This window comes from Platichthys flesus, chromosome 5, assembly GCF_949316205.1.
Source record: "Platichthys flesus chromosome 5, fPlaFle2.1, whole genome shotgun sequence".
NCBI lineage: Eukaryota > Metazoa > Chordata > Actinopteri > Pleuronectiformes > Pleuronectidae > Platichthys > Platichthys flesus.
In genome coordinates, this window is record NC_084949.1 from 28222439 (window position 1) to 28240637 (window position 18199).

General features: G+C 46.9%; 2 protein-coding genes across 4 annotated transcripts in view; one reads left to right on the top strand and one right to left on the bottom strand.

The window, feature by feature from the left end:
• LOC133954014 (phosphofurin acidic cluster sorting protein 1-like) overlaps positions 1 to 3362 on the top strand; it is a 15752-nt gene extending 12390 nt beyond the window's left edge. The window contains exons 16-24 of one of the 3 annotated variants that reach the window (XM_062388262.1): positions 1 to 90; positions 432 to 542; positions 958 to 1060; positions 1222 to 1264; positions 1706 to 1751; positions 1839 to 1932; positions 2014 to 2201; positions 2312 to 2422; positions 2790 to 3362. The exon at positions 1 to 90 is cut by the window's left edge and continues 65 nt beyond it. In XM_062388262.1, the coding sequence (XP_062244246.1) occupies positions 1 to 90; positions 432 to 542; positions 958 to 1060; positions 1222 to 1264; positions 1706 to 1751; positions 1839 to 1932; positions 2014 to 2201; positions 2312 to 2422; positions 2790 to 2890 (887 nt within the window). In that variant the 3' untranslated portion in view covers positions 2891 to 3362. The remainder of the gene's footprint in view (positions 91 to 431; positions 543 to 957; positions 1061 to 1221; positions 1265 to 1705; positions 1752 to 1838; positions 1933 to 2013; positions 2202 to 2311; positions 2423 to 2789) is intronic. The other 2 variants (XM_062388263.1, XM_062388261.1) reach the window with 2 other exon arrangements.
• A 536-nt stretch (positions 3363 to 3898) lies between these two features.
• On the bottom strand, positions 3899 to 16592 carry LOC133953996 (sodium/calcium exchanger 1-like). The gene is made up of 10 exons (XM_062388233.1): positions 16438 to 16592; positions 11597 to 13421; positions 9469 to 9575; positions 7899 to 7919; positions 7752 to 7769; positions 6644 to 6712; positions 6427 to 6554; positions 5964 to 6063; positions 5566 to 5832; positions 3899 to 5485 (listed from the first exon to the last, which is right to left on the bottom strand). Exons 2-10 carry the CDS (start codon positions 13399 to 13401, stop codon positions 5109 to 5111), a joined length of 2892 nt encoding a protein of 963 aa, XP_062244217.1. The 5' UTR covers positions 13402 to 13421; positions 16438 to 16592; the 3' UTR covers positions 3899 to 5108.
• Between the last annotated feature and the right edge of the window lie 1607 nt (positions 16593 to 18199).

Genomic DNA, 18199 nt, shown 5'->3' on the forward strand with positions numbered 1-18199 from the left:
TCAGCTCCGTCCTCAGCTGCTTTGTGGAGCAGCTGGCCAGCAAGACGCCTGATTGGCTAAACTATGTCCGCTTCCTCATCCTGCCCATGGGTACGCCTGGTCCCTAACACAAAAACACAAACATGCAAGCAGAGTGTTTTTGAATGTTAACACAACGCAGAGTTGTGAGTCCTGCTTTAGCGATGCATTGTTAGCTTCATCCTTCCGCATGGCTAGCTCGTTAGCTTTGTCACCAGTGTGCAATGAATCCTGGGATATGTAGTCCGGAAGCTGGATGTCGTCTCTCGGGAGTGGAAGGGGGGGGGGGGGGGGGCAGTGTAGACTCCCTGCTGTGATGAAGCCTCTGAGGGAAGCGACCCCTGAATTGGGACGCAGCTGTTTTCTTCTAACAATCAAACCTTCCCATAATGCTCTCTGCTTACCCTCACCAGGAGCCCACCCACTTGCCAAGTACCTGTCGTCCCTGGACGGTAAATTCAACAGCCTGTTCATGGACGCAGGCTGGAGGGAGCTGTTCGGACGTCTGGAGGCCCCGCCCCTCGGTAACTGCACATGCACCTGGGAGGAGACTGTGGCGACCTTTGACCTTTACTGCCCCCTTCAGATCAGAACATCCGTCTTTTACAGGATTCTGCTGAGGAGGTGGTGTTTCAGTGTGAAGGCTCTAGACCCAGATCTGCTTAGAGCCGGTTCGGTGACTGTTTTCTTTTAAGAGTAGTTTCTTTCTCCTTCATCTTCTCCGTCTGTCCGGTTCCTGCCGGATTGTTGCTGTGGACTTTGGTGTTTTTTATTCTTTAGGTTCTTTGGGTCATTCAGAAGGTTCTGGGGGACGTGAAGAGTAGTTTCACCTTGTTTCCACGTCGGCCATTTTCCTATGATGTCAGGCTCATGATGATGTCATCAGAATAATCCAGGTCTGTGATTGGCTACGTGACTGCCTGTGTGTGTTCTGTTTAGATCCGGTGGATGTCTCAGCTCGAGTGTCCCGGTACCTGAGTGGAGCGTCTGTCTCTCACCTGTGTCCCGTCTCTGAGGCGATGCTCACCTGTAAACACAAGAGGTAGAACATGGGACGTCCTCTTCCTCTCCTCCTCTCTGTGCTTCTCATTCACTCTTTTGATCCACAAATGGAAGTTCTAGTTCAGACTCACTTCCTTGGACCTTCATCAGAATCTTTTTCAATAAATCTGAGATTAATAAATATTGTGTGTTCCTCCGCAGCCCAGACGACGACTCCTATCAGAAGTTTGTTCCTTTTATCGGGGTGAGAAAAGTCCTGATGTGCTGACATCATCACTGAGTTTACATCACATTTTACTTTGATAGTGTGACAGGAAGTTGTTTGGTGCCTGTGATGCTAACAGCTGCCGTTAAAACTCCATCGTGAGCTGTTTGTGTTTGAGTCTCATGACAGAAACATGAGAAGTCTTTCTGGTTTCATGTTGGTTGAAAGCAGCGTTCAGGTGCATTACCGCCACCTACTGGAGATCATAGCATTGACACCCACAAAAATAAATCCACCACAGAGACCTGTGACCTTTAACCTGTGAGCACAGGGGCTTGTGGGAAACGGTGTCTGGTGAAGGTCATGAACATGAATATTTCAAAACATAAACTATGACACACTTTTTAAAAACTAAATGTAAATGAGTCCTGAAGAGAGACAGCATGGAGACACCAGCTGATGATGCTGTCTTTGTTCCAGCTGGTGAAGGTCGGCATCGTGGAGCACAACTTCCTGTCCACCTCAGGTAAGACCTGACTCAGCCCTCCCCTCCTCGGCTCCTCCCCCAGCCCCTCCCCCGTCCCGTCACCGTGTCTCGCCTTTCTCTCCACAGTCGACTCTGATGACATCATACTGGGGTCTCCTCCCACCCAATCAGGAGCACCGATCAGCATCACCTCCACACCTCCCCCCTCCCCCTCCAACAGGTACTTCCTGTTGTTATCCGTTTGAAGATGTAGAGTGTAGGTGTGTACACGACCTGTGACCTCTGACCCCTCATGTCCAAGCAGCTGTTCGGGGGAGGTGATGGGTCTGCAGGTCGACTACTGGAGCGGTCAGGGGGGAGGAGGTGGGAGGAAGGAGGGCGGGGTGAAGAACACGCTGAAGAGCAACTTCCGCTCGCTGCAGGTGTCGAGGATCAGCGGAGGAGAACTGATGAGTCTGACGGTGGTGATGAAAGAGAAGAACAAGAAAGGTGAGGAAGAGGAGGAGGACGATGATGATGATGATGATGATGAGGAGGAGGACAATGATGATGATGTTGAGGGTTGTCTGTGTGTGTGTGTGTGTGTTTGTGTCTGTCAGTCATGTTCCTTAGTAAGAAGACGAAGGAGAAGGAGGCGGAGTCTAGGAGTCAGGTGATTGAAGGAATCAGCCGTTTGATCTGTACATCGAAACACCAACACACACTGAGAGGTACACACACACACACACACACACACTCACACTCTGAGAGGTACACACACACAAACACACACACACACACTGAGAGGTACACACAGACACACACACCAACCTGTTTCCAAGTTGTTTACTTCCTGTTTAACATTAATGTGACAAATTTGAAATCATAACAGTGTATTAATACATTTAATAATTAAAAAATATCAGTAATGTCATAAAAGCAGTGGGGCAACGTGTTGTATAATAAAGAATAAGAACTAATAACAAGTGAGAGAAACTCAATTCATCCTCTGGGGAAACTGGCTAAATAGCCTTGATCGCCCCCTGGTGGCTGGCTGCAGGGCGGGGCATAGAGACCACCTGACCGTCTGTGTCCCAGTCTCCATAGACGGGGTGGAGTGGAACGATGTGAAGTTCTTCCAGCTCGCCGCCCAGTGGCCGACGCACGTCAAACACTTTCCTGTTGGAATCTTCATCTGATCCTCGCTCTCCCTCCTCATCCTCACCTCATCAACCTTCATCAACCCTCAGAACCTTCTCTGTGATCTTCATCGCATCATGGTGGAACTGAGATATCTGTAACTTGTAAGTTACTTCAAAGAATAATTGACATTATAAAAAGAATATGTAAATACTGTACAGTTTCAGATCAGAGATAATAGTGTTCGTGGATTTGATTTAATTGACTTGTCTGGACAAACCAGCAGGAGAGAAGGTTATTGTCAATTCCCTTGTGTCCCTCACACCATGTGAGTGGGATCTAAGGGAGGACAGATTGAGAGAGGACGTGCGTGGACGGGACAGTTCATGTTGTCCACTCTGACAACAGGACATGAGGCTGGACATCTGAGAGACTCTATAGGTGTGTGTTGTTAGTGAAGGACTGTTGTGTTCTCCTTACAGGTCTGATGAGGATGATATTCTATTTTAACATAAAGATCTTTTTAAATGTTGGAAATTGTGTTTATTATGGGATGTTTTATATAAATATATGATGAAGCAGTCCACAGAGAAACACTAAATACCTGGAAGGTAGACGGTGGATCCTTTTCTGGAGGTTTCAAACTGCTCGGCTCAAAATGACCCGAGGAAGAGAATGTTAGTAGATGTGATGGGAACAGTTAAAGATGGAGGTCGGTCCAGTTCCTCAGACGAGAGCCTGAAACACCTCGTTAACACCGATTGTTAGGGGGCGTGTCAGACCAGCTGCTAGGAGTGCACAATGAACAACAACCTATGAAGGCAGGTAAAGGGAAATAGGTCAACCAATCATAACGGAGTAAATCAGCTGACCAATCAGAGCAGGGCTTTATCAGGACGGGGGTCTTAAAGGTACAGGAGCTATAAGCAAGTGTTTGGGTTGGACAGTGTGAGGACAGTCATGTGTTTTCACATTTTACTGTCATGACACTAATTCAAATGATAAACATCTGTGTGGACCAATCAGAGGAGAGAGATTTAGAAACCTTCAAGAGAAAAGACAACATGTGACTTACTGAACTTTAATATTTAGAGGAAAACATCCAAACAGCCAATCACATCAGACTATTGTGAATGGTTGTTTGAGTCCATGCACTCACACACAAACACACACAGCATTATAACATTAAAGTTCCCTGCTGCAGTTGTTCATGTAGATCAGAGAAAACCTCCTTCACTTCAAAATTAACTATGGTTCAAACTTAGTGCAGATATTCACAAAGGTGCATCACTATCGCTGCAGCTCCAGACGTCAGCAGGAGCCGCCTCCCTCACCACGGCTGATGGTGGTCACTACCATAGACTGGATATATAAGGTCACTACAGGAAGTGGATTCAAAGTCCATACACGTCAAGATTAAAGTAATACTTTGCTTAAAGGTACAGGTGAATGTTTGGTGATGGAGATAAAAGTCTTTAAATATTCAGGAGGTAAGTGACTAAAAAACTCAAAAGTCTGAGAGGTCACCAGCGCTCAGACACGTGTCACAAGTTAGAAAGAGGGTTCACAAGTTTCAGGGTTCCCTCAAAAACCTCAGAGATTAAAATAGACACTCAGAAAACTGTGGAATTGTTCAGGAACCTTCAGAGACCCAAGATGTTTGACTCCATTAGAAATTCAAAAACCCACAACATCTGTACAGTTCAAATATTCAGACAAGTGTTAGAACTGTGACCATCGGAGTCTTGAGGGAACCAAGTTAACGCCACAGAAAGCTGGCAGAACCAAAAAGGAAAAAGTTGAGGCTCATCCAAACATGTGGAAAACAAAAACAGGAACCTGTGAAACTGTGCAGGAACCGACAGTCACCTTTAGAAATCAATACACGGTCAGGAAGCTGTGATAGACATCGGACATCTTTCCACACTTTTAGACAAGTAACAGAACTAAGAGGAGCCTGCAGAAATATGCAAGAACCTGTGTTACCTTGGTTTCGATGGTTTCAACCTTTTACAGAACATAAAACTACCAGAAAGAATCCATCAGAATAAGTTTATCTGTGTTTAGAACCCGACAGACCAGCAAGGAACCGAGGATCATTTCAGATTTGATTCAAAATGTAAAACCCTGTTAAGAAGATGCAGCTCCCCTAGAGCCTTAAGGAACCCACTGTCAGGGATCTTACAACATTGTAAGATGACTGGGAGGAGTCAGAACATGGAGGATCATAATGGAGCCTTTGTAAATCCAGAACCGGGTCGAGCCTTCAGAATAAATCTAGAATCCCTGTACGTGGCAATATGCTTCTAAAGAGGAGAGCACAATGTAAATCAACCACAGGCTGAAGAACAAGCAGGTGGTGAGAATCTTGGGGACCCGGGGGCCACCGAGCTCCCCACCGATCTCCGGCCGCCGGCGGTAGAGGAGGACACCGAAACAGATAAAGGCGAAGATGGTGAAGAGAGTGACGGAGAAGGCCAGCGTTCCTGGGTCCACCTTGAACTGCTGGCCCTGGGAGTAGTGGTAGATGGCAGCGATGGACCAGGCCACGCCGATACCCAGGAAGACGTTGACCGCGTTGCTTCCCGTCACATTGCCGATGGAGGCGTCGGCGTATTGGTCCTGGATGGCCGACACTTTACTGGCAAAGGTGTCTGAGGGAGAGAGAGAGTAGGGATGAGGTGAATGGAGGGTATCTCAGTGGGATTCACAGAAGGTAAGGTTCACGTGAGACCTGGTACTGAAGTCCCCAAAGCCACGAACACCACAGCGGTCACAGAGTCTTTGAGGCCGACGGTGCAGCCAAAATGAGACGCCAGGTCGCCGATCACCGCCGTCAGCATGCCGATGACCGAGATGGACACCACGAAGCAGGCCCAGCCGTTCCAGTAGTCGGTGGGAGGAACTAAGGCAAACAGGAGTTTCCAGAAGACGGTGAGGAAGTGCATGACGTAGTCGAAGCAGGACGGCAGCTTCTCCTCCCCGGACTCGTCCTCGTCACCTGAGGAAGAGGCTCCGGTCAACACTGAACTCCAGGAGCCGGTTTCTTCTCCTGCTCTATTGTTTTACCCTCAGATCCACAATCTACCAAACAGAGACAAGAAGAGCAACATTCTCCGGTGGAGTCTTTACCGGAGCCGACTGTGATGGCCTCCACAAACTGCTCCCTCCAGGTGTTGGTCCCGATCAGCAGAGCCAGGTTGGTCTTCTTGATGAGTTTATCCACGGTGCTCTGAACACAACAGGAGTCAGTGAACCATCATCATCTCCACACGAGCCAAATGTCACTCTGCCTGAGTCTGTAATCAGCTCAACATCTGGCTCTGGTCCGGTTCATACAGAAATAACAATAACAATTCATAATAAATAATTCCTCTCTGGTTTTCTCTTGAGCATCTGACAAACTGTCAAAATGAGAGAAATGTACCTTCACCCTGAGGATCATTACATCTCTATGATCGATAACTATGAGGAGATCGTTAAGAGGAAAATATCACAATTTGATAACAGACAGACGCTAGCTAGCTTAGCACAAAACCTGTACAAGTAATAACTCAGGTGTTGTGATAGTGTGGAGGATATAAACCAGTTGCACCTTGAACTCGTACGACTCCTCGATGGTGACCTCCAGTTTGACGTGTTCTCCCAGCATCGGTCGACCCATCTCCGCGATCCGCCGCTCCTCTTCATCCTTCTTCGTCCAAACCTCCTCACCCCCCTCCCCTGACCCAAATATTGAACGAAAGGATGAACAGAGGGATGGATGGATGAGTTAATAGATGGATGGAGAAAATATGGATAGAAGAATGTACCTGTGATGTTGATGATGGCAGAGGGGGCGGGATGCTCCCGGCCCTGGACCTTCCTGTAGACATCTCTTCCTGAGAAGGTACACGGGTGAACCGGTGAACAGGTAAACAGGTAAACGGGTAAACGGGTAAACGGGTGAACGGGTAAACGGGTGAACAGGTGGACAGGTGAACATGTGAACAGGTGGACAGGTAAACAAGTAGACAGGTAGACAGGTAAACAGGTAAACGGGTAAACAGGTGAACGGGTGAACGGGTAAATGGGTAAACGGGTGATCGGGTGAACAGGTGAACAGGAGAACAGGTAAACGGGTAAACAGGTGAAAGGGTAAACGGGTAAACAGGTAAACGGGTAAACAGGTGAACGGGTAAACGGGTAAACAGGTGAACGGGTAAACAGGTGAACGGGTAAACAGGTAAACAGGTCAACAGGTAATGAAATTAACACACAGGGAACGTTCTTAATGTGGTGTCCACAGACAGCTGCTCTCTGCTCCTCCTTCCTGACTCCTTCTACTTCTGGGTTCTGCTCCTCCTCACTGCTGGTAGCATGAGGAGCTACCTGCTGCTCCATCAGGCTGCACAGGTAGTCCTGCTCCTCCAGGAGGACACATCCATACCTGTTGTCGCAAGAAGGTTTGTGTCTCCCAGCATAGTCTCCAGAGCCTGGATGAGACACCAGGAGACACCAGGAGACAACAGGAGACACCAGGAGACACCAGGAGACACCAGGAGACACCAGGAGACCATAGAAGAGCCTCAACCCAGCAGCTATCTGCTCCTTTGTGTGAGGAGGTATGGGAGGAGCCCTGCTCTACAAGGCCTTGTAAGAGAGACTCCATCTGTCTTGTGATGAGAGACTGATCCAGAAGCTCAAGCAGGACGTTCCTGACAAAGAGGAACCTTACTACTGTTGGGACAGTGGACATAATGACAGATACCCACCGTGTAGAAGAACTACCAACGTGGAATTTTCATAACATGTCCCCTGTAACACTTTGAAAGCAAATTCTTTCCATACGGCCACTAAGTAAGAATCCAAGAAGAATGAAACTCAGGTCAACAGAAGACACTCGTGTGTTACTGCATTAGAGACAAAGTGCTGACTCACCTGTTTGGACGAATCCACCTGAAAGTTTGAGACAAACATGAGAGAAGTGAGAAGCTTGTGATTTCTTGTGAATCTTTAAACTGATCATGTTTCAGTGTCTGAGAGAAAACAGCAGCAGGACACACGAAGGACAATGGATCGTCTTACCGACTTCCTGAAGCAACAGAGCTGAAGAGAGGAGACAGACAAGAGACAAGTCAGAGAAACAGAGCAGGAAAAAGACAGACAGTCAATACCTGTCCTCAACCTGAAGGTCAGGTTCAACACAACAGACATCGCAACACTACAGCACACCTGAACAAACGTACCTGACCCCCCCACACCTGTCCTAACTGTCCTAACACCTGTCCTATCTGACCCACACCTGTCTGACTGTCCTAACACCTGTCCTAACTTACCCACACCTGTCCTAACTGTCCTTCACAACCGACCCACATGTCCTAAATGACCCACATGTCCTAACTGACCCACACCTGTCTGACTGTCCTAACACCTGTCCTAACTTTCCTAACACCTGTCCTAACTGACCTTCACAACTGACCCACATGTCCTAAATGACCCACATGTCCTAACTGACCTTCACAACTGACCCACACCTTTCCTAACTGACCTTCACAACTGACCAACACATGTCCTAACTGACCCACCTGTCCTAACTGACCCACCTGTCATAACTGACCCACGTGTCCTTACTGACCCACATGTCCTAAATGGCATCATGAAGACAACAGAGAAACAGTAACAGAGCGACAGCAGCGAGAACAGAGGAACAAAAGAAGAAATGGAAGATGAAGAAAAGGTCAAAGGTCAGTGGAGAGGTCAAGGTGCCTCCTCACACCTGTCCATCTCCTCCTGTTCCAGTATGGTTCCTGCAGCTCTATGTAGAAGGTCGCCTGCTTATCGTACTCCTCATGGTCAATTATTCTAACGGTTACTGTCTTCCTGCGGACGACAGAGTACAGACAACAACAGTGGAGGGGGGGGGGGGGTCAGAGGTCAGAGTTCATGCATTAGTCCAACAACACACATTCAAACACAACGCCGACACAGAACTCTGTCAACATGGTGGGGACAGCAAAGTTAGGAGGGGTGAGGAAGGGCTGAGCTCACCTCATCAAGCCAGCAGGGGGCAGACTTTCTCTGGTTAAAGTCACAATGAAACTAACTTTCTCATCGAGTTAAAGTCAAGAAGCCTACAACTCCCACAATGCATTTCAGTCAAAATGGTCCAGTTCCATTACTTTCAGTGATGCTGTAAAGAAACCTGCAGGAAAATGATGAGTCATAATCTTTACGTCTACCAAAGTTCCCAGAATGCTTTGGGGAAATTGGGCAGGAAGTTTAATGTTGCTATGGATACAGTTATTTCCTGTATCTGTTTACATTAAGTAAAACTGTCAAAATAAAAGCCACTTAATTGACTGTTATGTCCTTTCAAACTAAAAGCATTTGAATAGACTGTGATACTGAAGAAAAAACAGATTCTACAGAAGTTCTGCAGAATCTGAATTTCTGTGGATGACATCAGAGATGATGACATCATCGGAGAGTGATGTCACACTGAGTCCGGTGCGTTCAGGTTCATTATGACTTTAACTGTCACAGTGAGATTGAGGATGTTTTCTCTTTGAAGCCATGAGGTGAGTTTAGATTAACGAGGATCAAAGGGCGTTAGGGATGTGGGCGGGGTTACAGCACAGGAAGGCGACGCCCCCACCTTTCCTCTCACTCATTTCCATCAGCTGAGGTTCTCCAATCTCTAGGAAGAAGTTCTTGTTTTTCTCATATTCTTCATCATCGATTATATTGATCTCAATAATTTTGCTGAAAGAAAGAGAAAGCAGAAGAGGAGGTTGCCACAGGAGGAGCGTGAAGAAGTCCGAAGGTCGATAACCAAAGAAAACAAGGCTGAAGAGAAACGGCCACAGAACAACATTCAGAAAAACACGTTTCCAAAAAACACTCCCTCTAACCTTGTCCAATCAGATCTCAGTAAAGGTGAACATGTGGAAGTTGTGGAGCTGAAATCTGAAGTGAGCACGATGCTAATATTGAGCTGGGCTAACATGTTGAACATCTGAGGCTCAGATTGGATCAATGAGATTATCTCCAGCACAGTCACATGTTGGAGATAATCTCATGAATCCAGAATCCACAGTGTTTGTTCTTATCATCACGTCCATCATGAAGACAGGTCAACTCACTCGTCGCCTTCACAGCCGAGTTCAAGTGTCACGAAAAGGTCAACAACAACAAATTCAGAAGTGATGGTCACGATGAAGTCATTTGATGTGACGTAACTTTTTACAAATGACGATTATATTTACTCACTAAACCAAAAACTGTGTGTGTATGTGTGTGTGCCAAGGAAACAGACGGCCTCCATCCACCTGCATGTTTATTTCATTTCAGCAGATTGTTGGTTTGCAGGTTTTAACTCACAACGTTTTCATCATCGTGTTAGAAAGTTTGTGTTTCATCTTCAAACCTCCAGATCCTGGATCGATAATCAGAAGAACCTTTATTTTCATATAAGAATTAATCTGAGAAAACAGCGTCTGTCCTGTCTCTCTATGACCACAGGCTGCAGGAAGAGCCACATGCCAACAGGCCAACAGGCTGAACGTTAACAGTCCTGTGGTTCACAGTCTGTCTGTTGTGTGAGCAGGTCTCAGTGGTGAGGGCGGGGGTGTGGCCTGTGGCCAGCGGGCACCCCCCCTGTCTCTGGAGGACGCGAGCTGCTTTATGAGCCGATCCTACGACGAGGAGCAGGACACACACTGTCCTAATAAGGAAGAGAGCTGCATGATGTTTATCTGCTCCACACACCAGGAGCTGCAGACTCACAACACGAAGGACGTGTGAAACACTGAGCTGGACATCCACCAACATCACAGGAGAGAGGACGACAGACACACAAACGGACCTGTGTCAACACACATCCACAAACCTGCTCTACACAAAGTAAAGACACAATGAAAACTAATGACAAGAGGAATTCAATGAATTCATAAGAGACTATCTATAAACATGAAGGTCCAAACCATCGACTATATAAAGTGACTGTATATAAAGACCATCAGATGGTGTCTGAAGGCCTCGTCCCTTCGTCTCAGGTGAACAAGTCAGTGGAAACATGTGTTAATAAATAAATATATTGTCCAATGAGTTGAATTCAGTCTTTTCACTGTGTGAGACAGTTGCTCTATATAAGGCAGCGTCTCCTTCTCAGCATCCTCATTAATAAACTGAAACAGAGGACCAGCGTGGCACCTTTTCCATTTCTAGATGTGGTCCTCCTCCCTCGCAGCCAGCGGCCGTGTTTATGCTCTGGAAATAAATGTGTTGAATTACGTTCCTGCTGCCCACAGACATGGAAACAGTATGAAGAGATATGTGAGGCATGTAAACCTCAGTCACCAGGACCATGCTCTTTAAATAGCTGCCTGGTATTGGTCAGGTGGTCATGTGACCATCACTTCCTCATTAAAGGTAGAATATTGTTAAAGCTGCTGTTTGGAGACGAACCTGTTATTCTGTTATAAATAAATAAACTTTATATTCTACAAGCCTCAGGTTTTCTGTCTGAAGAATAAAAGCTGTGGGTTCAGACCAGTGTCCTCAGAGACATCTGGGCGTCTCCTGGACAGCTTGAGTCGTGTACTTTAGTGTCACTGTAGCTGAGGTGGATTCATGGACTCACAGAACCACAAGTGGACCATCGGCGATAGCAATAATTACACCTACAAAGACTCCAACTCCCAGAATGCCTTGCAGAGGAATCATTGCCTCCTTGCACAGGTTTTCATCTTGCAGCAGTTTGAATGAAGAACATTTGTACTCACATGATCTCATCATTGTCAAACTCCAGGACTCCATGTGTGTCCTCGAAGTCCTCGCCGCCTCCTTTAGCCGTCCCCTCCATGGTTTTGTACGGCACCACCACAACTCCTCGAGCTCCTGAGGACCGGACCACCTTCACCTCCATCCTCCCGATGCTCTCGCTCACAGTCACCACCGGCTCCTCGAACGTAAAGATACCAGCGTGGTCATCATCGAAGATGGTGACAGTGGCTGTGCATGGAAGACCCAAACCTGCCAGGGCGTCCACGTGGTTAGCCCCGCCCCCGTCTGAGCCAGCAGCCTCTGATGTCACTCTCACGTTGCTGAGGTAGACCAGGAAATGCTCATCTTCCTCGAAAATGTCATCATCGATGATGTCTATGCGGATTTCCTTCTCGGTCTCGCCTGGTTGGAAGATAACAGTTCCTTCAGTGAACTGGTAGTCGGAGCCGGCGTTAGCAGTGCCGTCCTCCGTCCGGTAGTCCACTGAGACGGTGCTCGTGAGGTCTCCACCTTGACGCACCACGTTGAGGGCTACGCTGCCGCAGTTCTCTAGACACTGGTACGTTCCAGGGTCAAAGAAAACCTTGGAGGAAGCGTGGTTGGCTGAAACCTCAGAGGAGATGCTGTGCAGATTGGCTCTCTTGGCCTGATCAGCGGCGTGCTTCTTCAGGATGTTTCCTGTTCCTGTCATGATCCTGGTCGCCTGACAGCGGTAGAAGGCCCGACTCTTCTGTTGCTGGTTTAAAACCTGATAATTAGCGAGCTCCATCAACTGCTCCATCTCCTTCTCTGGATGTTTTTGTTTCAGCTCCTTGAGGATCCTGGCCACCTCTCTGCGCGCCTCCTCCTCCTCCAGCTCCTTCCTATCAAACCCTGTATCTCCGTCCATGAACTCCTCCCCAGGCGAGCTGAGCATCTTTCTGTCCATTTCAACGTTGACCTTTGAGGGAAGCTCCGGTTCTCCCTCGGTTTCGATGATCATTCCTCTGTGCTTCCCTGCTCTGTATCGTTTGCCCATGTACTTGTAGAAAAGAAGTCTGCGGTCGGCCACATAAGCGAAGCCAACACAAATGGGGAAGAAGAAGAGTGTGAGAAGCCCCTCCCATATATCAACAACCCCTGGAGAAGAGACGGCGAGGATCAGGTAGAGCCAGATGTACGCGAACACGCTCCAGGTGGCCGTGACGAAGAACACCCGGAGGTGCTTCACCTTTCTGGTCTGACCTTCGGGTATGACGGACACACAAAGGCCAATGATGACAAACATGTTGAATGCCGCACTTCCTACAATGGTGTTTGGGCCGAGCTCACCGGCGTCGAAGTTGTGACCACAGACCTCCACGACTGACAGGAGGATTTCAGGGGCGGAGGAGCCCAGCGCCATCAGGGTGAGGTTGGAAACAGTCTCGTTCCAGATCCGCACCGTTGTGGTGATCTTCTCACCGTTTGGTTTCTTGATGGTGATCTGTCTTTCTTGGGAGGTGATGACCTCGATGGATGACATGAAGCGGTCAGCGATGATGGAGACACCCAGGAACATGAACGCCAACCCCACAAAGTAAATGGCGGCTCTGGCGAGGCGGTCGGCGAAGGCCGGGTTGTCCGGCTTCCACATCGGCAGGATGACGCCCTCTTTGCAGGTGGTGTCTCCGCCACATTTGGTTGTGTTGCTGACTGTGCTGTTGGACCTGAGGGCCTCAGCAGAACCTCCTGCTGCAGATAGCTGGAGTCCAGATGAGATGAAGGTCACCAAGAGAAGCAGCTGATTGGCGGTGAACAGGGGTGTGATCCTGGTTCGGCTCATGGTGAAGGAACTCCTCTAACCTGCAAGACACGAGCAGACACTTTAGCTCTGTGGGTTCTCTGTGATCCTGTTTAGACCAACATGGGATGTGATTGGATAAACTTACAACCAATCAGATTACGATACCATGTCATGACCGTTAAATCCTGATGGTACTTATACAACTGTAAAATGTGCCGGTCAGAGGCAGCCATCTTTGTTGTTCGTGAAATGCCTCCTGTCAATAAATGTATCAAACCCGCCCCATTTGAGACGAATGGCTGTGACTGGCCCAATGTCTTCATATACAGTCACTGATCATCTTCATATACAGTCATTCATATCCATCTATAAACATACTTGATATTTAAATCAGTTACATTAGCTGAAGTTTGTGTTCACCCTCCATGTTTATGTGAATATGTTGGTTTGTGGTCATCTCACACCTTCTCCTCCTCAATTCATAACTCATACAGTAGCACAGTGAGATTTATATGAAGCTCATTGTCCTGAAGATTCACTGAGATGAACTTACCTTCACTCAAACTCAGAAAACTCAACAAATGAAGCTTTTTAAAATCTGAATCTTCACAAAAACATGAGAGGAGTTTTCATCCTGGAGACAGAAACAGTGAAGATAATAAAACGTCCACTTGTCCTCCGGAGAGACGCTAACCGGTTGTGAGACGACGAGGAGACGAGAAGCAGAAACTGATCGTCTGAGCTCAGCCTCCTCCCTCTGGAGCTGTTAACACTTCACATCTCTGAGCAGCTCCATCTCATCTGATCTCATTTATCTGATCTCATCTGATCTGATCTCATGATCTCATCTGATCTCATTTATCTGATCTCATCTGATCTGATCTCATGATCTCATCTCCTCTACATCAACAACTGCACCTCCAGCCACCCCTATGTCAAACTCCTGGAGTCTTTCAGATTCATCGCACAGGACCTGAGGTGGACGGAGAACATCACCTCCATCATCAAGAAGGCCCAGCAGAGGATGTTCTTCAAAGTAATCTTCATCATTGTTTTCAAAGTAAAAGCAAATGAGCAGCTCTGAAAACGACTGAATTTGAATTATTATAATTCAGTGTTGGTTTGTTCTTTCTCTCTGTTCACCTCAGAAACACAGAGGAAGTTTCCTGTTGTCTTCATCGACCTCAATGACCTTGTCGACCTCAGCTGATCAAGGTCAACTTGGCTTGTGCTTTCTTCAGGTGGAACTCGTGAGCTCCTGGTTACCAAGTGGGAATGTGTCCGCTGCAGCACACAAGTCAGTTCCCTGCTGATAATTTGAGATAAACTCTGGTGTTTAATAACTTCAGAGTGTTTTGAACTGATCTCAGTTCAGCTTCTATCTTCAGCTGCAGCCGGTTGTGTCTGTGACTCTCAGTCAGTTGTTCTCTCAGGAGATGGAACCCACTCACCAGAGTCACAGAGAACAGACGCTCAGGGAGAGAAGGAGGAAACTTTCTCTTGTTCACACTCACACATCAGACTCAACCGGTTTAAAGTTAATAAAGAATCAGAATCAGAATCAGAATTCAGAATCAGAATCAGAATCAGAATCAGAATCAGAATTCTTTTTATTGCCTTGTATATTTTCACATACAGGAAATTGCCTTGGTGTGGTTGGTGCACTTTACAAACAACAATATAAAAACAACAATATAGAGCAATATAAACATCAATATAAAAAACAACAATATCGAAAAAATAATATATACAGTAAATGTGTTGTGTTCGGTTTTAAGGTGCAAAGATTGGTGGTAGTGCCAATAATGTAGTGTTATAAATTATGTGCGAGGGTGGGGGGGGGGGGGGGGTCAGCAGAGTCAGTGTGATGGGGGGGGCTTGTTTGTGAGCCCCACTGCCATGGGGAAAAAACTGTTCAGGTGACGCGAGGTTTTAGTCCTGACGGCCCGGAACCTTTTCCCAGATGGAAGTCTCTGGAACAGGTGGTGACCGGGATGGGAAGGATCAGCGATGATCTTGCCTGCTCTCTTTCTGGTCCTGGAGTGGAACAGGTCTAGGAGAGCCGGCAGGTCACAGCCGATGACCTTCTCAGCTGACCGAATGATCCGCTGCAGTCTGCCCTTGTCCTTGGCAGTGGAGGCAGCGATCCAAACGGTGATGGATGAGGTGAGGATGGACTCAATGATGGCTGTGTAGAACTCAACCATCACTTTCCGCGGCATGCTGAATTTCCTCAGTTGCCGCAGGAAGAACATCCTCTGCTGGGCCTTCTTGGTGATGGAGGTGATGTTCTCCGTCCACCTCAGGTCCTGTGCTATGATCGTCCCCAGGAATCTGAATGACTCCACTGTTTTAACTGGGGAGTCGCACATGGTGAGGGGGGCGGTTTGGGCTGGGCTCCTCCTGAAGTCTGCCACCATCTCTACAGTTTTTGAAGCGTTCAGCTCCAGGTGGTTCTGGCTGCACCAGGAAGCCAGGCTGTTAACTTCCTCTCTGTAGGCGGCCTCGTCCCCATTGGAAATTAATCCAATAAGGGTGGTGTCGTCGGCAAACTTCAGGAGTTTGACAGAGGGATGGCTGGAGGTGCAGTTGTTGGTGTAGAGGGAGAAGAGGAGAGGAGAGAGCACACAACCTTGAGGGGCTCCAGTGCTGATGGACCGGGTGTCAGAGACAAGCTTCCCCAGCCTCACGCGCTGCTTCCTGTCGGTCAGGAAGTTGGTGATCCACCTGCAGGTGGGGTCAGGCACGCTCAGCTGGGTCAGCTTGTCCCGGAGAAGAGCTGGAGAGATGGTGTTGAATGCGGAGCTGAAGTCCACAAACAAGATCCGTTTTACAGTGTTGATTGAACTTGACTCAAATCTTGATTTATATAAAAAACTGTTACATCATCACGTCACAATACCATGACGCAAAACTACGTTACAACATTTCCACAACGTTACACAATAAATGAGTCACTGAGACACTATCCTATCAACACACATCACTGCTGCAACACAACAAGACGACAACATGAGCTGCAACACAACAAGACAACAACATGAACTGTAACAGCATGCGAGCAGTGTGACTCACGTCCTCCAGCTGATGAAGAGCCTGATGAACAGATGGAGTCTCTGAGCTGGAGCTCACCTCTGGTCCTGACGCCGCCGCCGCACGAAAAGAGGAAGAAGAAGAGGAAGAAGAGAGAGAGTAGAGGAGAGAGCAGCGTCTGATAACTGCTCTAAATTTAACAGAAACACACATTGTGCTCAACATGGCCGCAGAGCTGCTTATCATCCGTCTCTCTGTGGATCAGGCCATACAAGGCCCTGCGGGGCCCGGGGCCTCCAGCAGCTCCTCGTCCCCCCCAACACGTGGGGGAGATAACAGCTAACAGCTAATGGTGACACTGACGGACCACAGAAGCTTGGAATGCTGGGATAAGTGCCCCCCCCCCCCCGAACACACACAACATCAGTACAGTGTGACTTTCCATCCAGAGACAGAGGTGTCGTCCTGCTCAGCTTTAGATGTGACGACAGACGTCAAGAATAACAAGTACAAATATAATATATATAAATAATATGTATAGTTTATGAAAACAGAGGTTGACTCCGGGTCCAGAAAGTGAAGCCAATGCAGAATTGGTTGTATGTCTTCTGTGTAGTGACCAGCAGGGGGCGACTCCTCTGGTAGTTTCTATAGGATGTGACTTCTCACTTTATAACGTCAGTAACATTCAGGAGTTTCTGTTTCAAGTCTTCTTCAAAAACCTGATGTTCATTTAGTGAATTATGATCATTTAGAGTTAAACAGACCAGAAAGCACCGGATGTGTTGGGGAGGGGGGGTACCACAGTGTGATTGACAGCTGGTACCGTCCAATGGGTGCAGGGGGCAGGTGTGGGTGGGCGTGTCCGCTAGCTCTCAGTCATGCTCCGCCCCCTGCTCCTCCAATTATGGTCATTTCTGGTTTCAACAAACAAAGATGGCGCTGAACACGATGTGAAGCTGAGGAATGAAGGACATCACTTTAGTCTCAAGTTAAGTTGAAGAAGTGTTGAGCCACAGATCCTGATCTCATTTGCACTCATATTAAATCACTTATGACCTCGAAGGTTCATTTGGAATAAAGAATAATAACATTGATTACCTGACACTGACAGGGATGTTGTAGTTTTCCTTGGTGACCAGCAGGTGTCGCACTGCTCATCATGAAGCTTCATCAGTTTCTAGCATTTAGTAAAAATTTCTGTGAAAATTCTTCTGTGTCAAATGTGAAGAACTGTTTCATTCTATTGGTCTTTATAAAAATACTGCTTCAGATTAATTATCATGTTCTGATAGTTAATCTGAAGCAAAACTATACAAAATAAATGTATGTCATTTACTTACCTTGGTTTAATTTACCGTAGTTATATTTGTCCTATTTGAACGTGTTAACATCTGCATGTAAACTTCATAATGTGGATGTGTCCGTGGAGGAGAGCTCCAGATGTGGATCCATTTTCTATACTTTATGAATACTTTCCAGGTGTTTGATTTAAATATGTGGGTACATTATTTATTTTTTACATTTGACTAATAATGTTTGATGAGACATCCGGCTCAATTCATTTATTTATTCATTTATTTGTTATTTCACTAATAATTGTCAGATTCTTAAATAAATCATTATATTTTAGGATATTTTGCAAATAAAGTTTTTATCAGATATCTGTATCTTTTAAATTTTTAATTTCCTATTTACCAATAATGTTTGAACAGATATATTTTTTAAATCTATGACTAATAACTTGAAGATTTTAAGGCAGATTTTTGTAATTTTTTACTGTTCATTTCGTTGGTGTTGAAGC

Coding starts and splice junctions, on each gene's coding strand:
- LOC133953996 (XM_062388233.1), bottom strand. CDS start 13,401: ATGAGCCGAACCAGGATCACACCCCTGTTCACCGCCAATCAGCTGCTT. Junction 7,920..9,468: donor GGAAATGAGTGAGAGGAAAG/GTGGGGGCGTCG, acceptor TCCTCTCTTCAG/CTCTGTTGCTTCAGGAAGTC. Junction 5,833..5,963: donor GGCCATCACAGTCGGCTCCG/GTAAAGACTCCA, acceptor CCTCTTCCTCAG/GTGACGAGGACGAGTCCGGG.